Source organism: Notothenia coriiceps, unplaced genomic scaffold, assembly GCF_000735185.1.
Source record: "Notothenia coriiceps isolate Sejong01 unplaced genomic scaffold, NC01 NC01_scaffold00035725, whole genome shotgun sequence".
Classification (NCBI taxonomy): Eukaryota; Metazoa; Chordata; class Actinopteri; order Perciformes; family Nototheniidae; genus Notothenia; species Notothenia coriiceps.
Window position 1 is genome coordinate 1 of NW_011368426.1, and position 7,105 is coordinate 7,105.

The 7,105-nt window shown below is 41.3% G+C and overlaps 1 protein-coding gene across 1 annotated transcript; it reads right to left on the reverse strand.

Annotated features, from left to right (window-relative positions):
• Window positions 1-816: 816 nt before the first annotated feature.
• On the reverse strand, window positions 817-6,290 carry LOC104963161 (collagen alpha-2(XI) chain-like; the record flags this gene model as incomplete). Its single annotated transcript, XM_010791720.1, has 15 exons — window positions 6,214-6,290; window positions 6,074-6,127; window positions 5,924-5,977; window positions 5,166-5,219; window positions 5,027-5,080; window positions 4,067-4,120; window positions 3,927-3,980; window positions 3,802-3,855; window positions 3,702-3,719; window positions 2,774-2,836; window positions 2,489-2,647; window positions 1,723-1,864; window positions 1,541-1,647; window positions 1,305-1,379; window positions 817-1,236 (listed from the first exon to the last, which is right to left on the reverse strand). Coding segments are annotated over exons 2-15 (1,311 nt in total), but the record flags the coding sequence as incomplete, so codon positions are not given.
• Window positions 6,291-7,105: the final 815 nt, after the last annotated feature.

Below are 7,105 nucleotides of genomic sequence, written 5' to 3' on the forward strand. Positions count from 1 at the left end.
GAAGAAGAGGGGACACATGTTGATGTAGAAGAGACATGAAGAAGAGGGGACACATGTTGATGTAGAAGAGACATGGAGAAGAGGGGACACATGCTGCTGTAGAAGAGACATGGAGAAGAGAGGACACATGTTGATGTAGAAGAGACATGAAGAAGAGGGGACACATGTTGATGTAGAAGAGACATGAAGAAGAGGGGACACATGTTGATGTAGAAGAGACATGAAGAAGAGGGGACACATGTTTATGTAGAAGAGACATGGAGAAGAGGGGACACATGTTGATGTAGAAGAGACATGAGGAAGAGGGGACACATGTTGATGTAGAAGAGACATGAAGAAGAGGGGACACATGTTGATGTAGAAGAGACATGAAGAAGAGGGGACACATGTTGATGTAGAAGAGACATGAAGAAGAGGGGACACATGTTGATGTAGAAGAGACATGAGGAAGAGGGGACACATGTTGATGTAGAAGAGACATGGAGAAGAGGGGACACATGTTGATGTAGAAGAGACATGAAGAAGAGGGGACACATGTTGATGTAAAAGAGACATGAAGAGGGGACACATGTTGATGTAGAAGAGACATGAAGAAGAGGGGACACATGTTGATGTAGAAGAGACATGAAGAAGAGGGGACACATGTTGATGTAGAAGAGACATGAGGAAGAGGGGACACATGTTGATGTAGAAGAGACATGAAGAAGAGGGGACACATGTTGATGTAGAAGAGACATGAAGAAGTGGATTTAGCAGAATAGGTGAACTTGAAAACATATATATTATAATGTACTAAACAGTGAACAGGATACTGACCTCACAGCCTCTCCTGGACACGGAGGTGAAGTGGGAAGGGATTTCTGTGCCGGAGTCTCCCAGCAGGTGAAGCATTTTATCAGCTGACGATGTGTCTCCCACCAGGTGATCAGCTGACGGTGTGTCTCCCACCATGTGATCAGCTGACGGTGTGTCTCCCACCATGTGATCAGCTGACGGTGTGTCTCCCACCAGGTGATCAGCTGACGGTGTGTCTCCCAGCAGGTGATCAGCTGACGGTGTGTCTCCCAGCAGGTGATCAGCTGACGATGTGTCTCCCAGCATGTGATCAGCTGACGATGTGTCTCCTGCAGATCTGGAGCTGTTCTCTGAGCAGCGGAGCGTCAGGAGCTGTGAGGACGAGAGGCTGTGCAGCCGCAGGAACCTCAGCTGGACCACATCCAGTCCAACATACTCAAACTGTAGAGACACACAGGAGTCAGTTTTCAGATTTATCAAAAGTTTCTCTATTAATTAAAATGTGTTACCTTGTTCCCAGCGTGCTGCTGACTGAGCCATTGGACAGGTGCATTCTTCTTCTTTGATTTCCAACTTAATTTAATCTAAAGAACAGGAGATTAACAATTACAATTGGCTACCTGGTGCCTTAGCTGCAGTTTGATTTTGTGCAGTTTCTTTGATTGGATATTTGTAGTTTAGGGACAAAATCGCCCCTACAAGTTATAATAATGATACATATGAATGTAGGAGTAAGTGAGTGTACCTGTGAGGGTAGAGGCTCGATGCATGTCGCCCCTCCTGCTGTGAAGTTACAGAAAACCCTCACAGAGTCGTGCGGACAGCCTTGGTTGGGGTCCATGTAAAAGAAACCTGAGAGATGATCCACTTTAGTGCCCCATCATTCAGAATCATTCAGTAAACAGTGTAGTGTATTCAGAGGCTCACCATCGCTCAGGTGAGGGTGTATGAGACCCAGCTCGTAGCAGGAGGTGGCAGGATCCTCTTTGGTTCCCTGAGGCCAGCTGAACGAATCCTCTTCCTCCTCCTCTTCCTCCTCAGACCATCTCCTGGACAGCAGCCTGGACCCCTGGGTTAATGGGGTCAAGGGAAGATGTGAAGGAACACTTACACTTATTAAAAACTATAGAAAATGCAAAATGTTGGTAAAATACTGAATGTCCTCTTCCAACATGAGAGCAACATGCTAACAAAGGTATCAACTGTAGCTGTGAACATGACAGGATGTGTGATTACCTAGAAGAGCATCAGGACTGTTTGAGGCATATGATAGCTATGTGATTAACATGATGATTCAGCCTCTATGGAGAGAGACATATGACAAGCATGATCATTTCTGACGTGGAGCTAATCTGAAGTAAACATTGAATACTGCTTTCTATTCCTCCATCTTGTGACTGTGGAACTCCCTCTCTTGGATATCAGCATGTGAAGGACACTGTTCAGGAACTAGTTGATGCTCTGTATGTGATGACTCCTTCCATTCTGGAGAGGATCACAGATACATGGATCCTGAGATTCAAGCTCAAGCCGGGGACCAGCGACCATTTTTCTAACATATCAAGAAACACGTGAGTTGTCTGACTGAACTGCTACGCATTATGTGGACAGAAGCCGTGACACAAAACAAATCAGGGACAAGGTGTAGATAAAGTTTATCTGAGAGGGACACTTGAACCCACGATCTGTTTACCTTCAGGAGGGCCGGTGTTAGTCTGAACCGCGGCACGTTTTCAGGTATTAATCTTTTAATGCGTGCTGTTTTGGGTCTCTGACGACCCGGTCTGAGTTCAGGCTTCGATCCCCGTCTTTGTGAAGGCCTGCGTTTGATGCCTGGTGCTCCTGGCTTCCCCTGTGAGGAAAGAGGGGAGAAACCCATGGCAATAAATTATAATTGAAATGCCTCTTCAAACTTCACAGTATGTTACAGTTAACTTTCTTTTGTTTTAACTGATGATTAGATGAGTGAATGTCTTACTGGAGGTCCTGGCTTGCCTCTCACTCCCTTTGGTCCTCTCCCTCCTTCGACTCCTTTCATTCCCTGTAAACACAGTCAGACTCTGTCTCGATACTAATGCATTTCAACAAATCTCACTATTCACACACATGGTAACTGCAAATAATGAAAGGCTGGAATAATTTCAGGCTGACTGCATGAGCTTTCAAAAAAAATTCTTTGTTGCAAAAGAACATTTGAAAACAGTGAAATCAGGATGCAGGATACAAGAACACACTTAAACCTTCATAGTCAAAAAACATAAATTACAGCATTGTTAGTTTGCTGTTTATATCATGTTTATATATATATATATATTCTTTTTTTTTAAATACTTTTTCCTAAAATACAGATTTCTTTCTGAAAATCTCAAAATTCTGACTTTTAAAAAAATGCTGGTTTTTTCTGACTTTTATTGAAAATAAATTCAGATTTTTGACCCAAAATCTCAGAATTCTCAGAGTATCAGACTTTTCTTTGAAAATTTGGACTTTTTCTTGTAAATCTCTCCCACCAGGTGATCAGCTGAAATTCTGAAATTTTTCCAAAAAACAGATTTTTTACTGAGCATTTCAAAATTAGGATTTTTTCCTATAATTCTGACGTTTTTCGGAAAATCTTAAAATTCTGACTATTTTTTGAAAATCTTAAAATTCTGACTTTTCTCAAAATCTCAAAATTCTCACTTTTTAAAAAAATTCTGACATTTCTGACTTTTTCTTGGAAATCTCAAAGTTCTGAAAAGTTTATAAGAATCAGATTTTTTTCTGAAAATCTCTAAATTAGGACTTTTTCCTATAATTCTGAATATATCAGAATTCTGACTTTTTTACCCAAATGACTTTGTAGGTCTTGTCAATCAGTGCGTTTCCTAAAATCACGCTTGCATGGAGGCATTAAAAAGTCTCACCTTCTTCCCAAGCTGGCCCTGTAAGAAAAAACAAAACAGAAATTACTTTAGTGAAGTGTTTCATAACTTTCTCAAAGAGCAGAATATCAAAGCAACGTACAGGGAGTCCGAGGATGCCTTTACGCCCGTGTGGACCCCGAGGACCGGCCTCTCCCTGTGAAAATAAGTACGTTCATTATTAAATTACTTCTAAAAACATTTAAAAGAGAAGTAAAAACAACTCACCTGCTTTCCTTTATGGCCTATTCGACCCTTCAGCCCCTGCAGACCAGGATTCCCCTGGAAGGTAACAATGTGGTAAAGCAGGAGAAATGTGGCATTTTTTGGAATGTAAATTATTCTAATCTTCAAATATTTCAACAAACCTTTAGCCCAGATGGCCCGACTGCTCCAAATATTCCCATTTCACCTGGGAGACCCTGTAAATAAAGTTGTCAACAAACAATTATCAACAGTGTAATTGTGTCTGATTTTTGCAAGCCGATCAGAGCTTATCGTAAAATCGTTTCCTCTTAGTATATTCTTACAACAAAGAGTCAAGTATATCATTGGAAATGAAAACATAAACCATCTTAACGATAAATAAAACATATTTTTCCCAATAAACCCCGTAATGCAGCACACTTATACCCCTTCTCCACCAAACCAGTTCCAGTTCTAGCTCCGTGCTTTTCTGGTTCTGGACCGGTTCTTCTATTTAGCCCCAGTTGTGTTTCCACCGCTCAGAGCCCAACTGGTGCTTCGTCATCACATCACCGTTAAAGTTAGCGTGACATATATGGTTCTTAGTTTCTGGACGAGCAAATAAGAACTGGTTTTCGGGAGTCAAGAACTGGCCCCACTGCGGTGGAAACAGGAAGAACCGGTGCTTAATCAGACACTAGCTCCGAACTGAAAGCAGATGCATTATTGCCCCGGTTAAGACTCTGCAATTTAATACAGATTTTAATTAAAGATTTATTTACCAGAAAATAGTGATCAGGATTGTTTGGATTAAGATAATTTCTTAAAAAGGTAAACTAGTTCCAGTTCTAGCTCTGTGCTTTTCTGGTTCTGAACCGGGTCTTCTTTTTAGCCCCAGTTGTTTTTCCACCGCCCAGAGCCCAACTGGTGCTGCGTTCTGACATCAGCGTTTAAGTAAGCGTGACATATTTGGTTCTTGGTTTCTGGACGGGCAGTCGAGTGGGGCCAGATAAGAATCGGTTTTCGGGGGCAAAGAGCCCTCTGCGGTGGAAACAGGAAGAACTGGTGGGGAATTGGGCACTAGCTCCGAACTGGCCCTGCAAGCGCTTTGGTGGGAAAGTGGCATTAATGTTGGACTTTACCTTCAGACCAGAGATTGAAGACTCTCCCTTCTCTCCTCTCAGTCCTGGAAGACCCTGTACAGATCATACAGATATTTACAGATGTTATGTTAAGTATTTTATGGATGTTGTTTTACAATTATTATTCTGCTTTCTATACCTTTGGCCCCATTGGTCCAGGTGGTCCTTGTTTTCCTTTGAATCCAGATTTACCCTGAAACACAGAACAGGACATCAGTAGGACATTTCATTATAGAGCAGATTAAAAGGCAATATGCAATACGTAGGTTAACAATAATTGCACAATAATATCCTGCATTATATTTGTTAATGGAAAAGTGTATTTCCACATGAATATTTTCCACCTCACGTGTATATACAGTATATATATATATTAAATTTATTTCTTGTGTCTTAATTTCTGTAATTTGTTAATTGCCTTGTTTTTTATGCTGCTGCAACATTTCCCTTTCTATCTATCCATCTATCTATCTCTCTATCTATCTACCTACCTGTCTCTCTATCCATCTATCTCTTTATCCATCTATCTATCTACCTATCTCTCTATCCATCTACCTACCTGTCTCTCTATCCATCTATCTCTTTATCCATCTATCTATCTACCTATCTCTCTATCCATCTATCTATCTATCTATCTATCTATCTATCTGTCTATCTATCCATCTATCTATCTATCTATCTATCTATCCATCCATCCATCTATCTAACACATTATATTGAGGGACAATCACACGTTAATAAAGTCAAATAAGTACTTAGTTACTTGATGGTTATAGGCAGTGTTATTGTACACCAGGGGTACATCAAACGATATACACATGTCCACAGTGAATATACAGGACATTTTGACTATTTCAATTCATTATAAAAAAATGAATAAAGGCAATAATGTTGTACCTTAAACCCTGGTGCTCCACTGCTTCCTCTGACCCCAGGAGATCCAGGTTTTCCCTACAACATTAAACACATTTTAGATGTATTTAATGTCACAAAATATGGTGTTATGGTGAAGTTATGCACGTCATCCATGTGTGTTTTGGAGCTTACCATTTTGCCAGTGCTGCCAGGTTTCGCAGGAGCTCCTCTGAAACCTACGTCACCCTTTGGGGACGAACAGATCATCATTTAGTAAAAAGATGAACAATAGAACGACCACATGTATTATAGTAAGGACTGTTTCAACCTACTGGATCTCCAGGATTTCCTTCAACCCCGAGTAACCCATCCAGACCACTGAGGCCCTGAAAACAGGATCACAAGACAAGGAAATAATCGTCAAGAGATTCCTCTCTTTCGGTTCTTTGTGAGCTTGAATACAACTCGATGTCACGATCTGTTTATTTTCTGTGTCATTTGGGATTGTCACAGTCTGTCGGGTTCCCGTTTTACTTTGAAAGTTATTCACCCCTTGTCTCATGTCTGTACTTGCTTCCTGTCGCCTCCCCTCTCCAGCTGTTTCTTGTGATTACCCTTCTGTGTATTTAGTCTTGGGTTGCTGTCGAATTGTCCAAAAATCATCTCCTATCGTCTTTTCCTATCCACTATTCCTTGACCTCTGTGTGAAACGTCACGGGGTTAAGGGATAGTGGATAGGAGAATTCAAAAGGACTTAGGAGAAGAGACAGTGTTACGTTGATTTGTTTGTCCTTCTCGGACCATGCACTACGCACTTCAGTGGTTTTGTGTTAGAAAAGAAAGCAACCAATCAGATCTTGTTCTGGGTCTCTGGGTAGAATATCCTTCAACAAGGTATTCTACATCCTTGATCGAATGCCCTGGCCGTTGCAATGAATGAGAGCGTACGTTTGGACTGACAGTTTGATCAACCAATCATATATTGATTTGCAGCCAATGGGCGTGTTCTTTCAGAGTTCCCCTCGGTTCCAGGGTACTCTAGAAGGCCCGCTAGTTAACTGGCTCGAGACAGAGATGAATGCACGAAGCAATTCATGCCGTTTTATTGTTTTTAACGTTGAAATGACAAGTGCAACAGGTGAAGATGAAGTTGTTGCGGAATTGTTGTGAGTACCCTTTTCAAGACGACAATTCAGTGAAAAGACGGACATTATAATGCCGCGG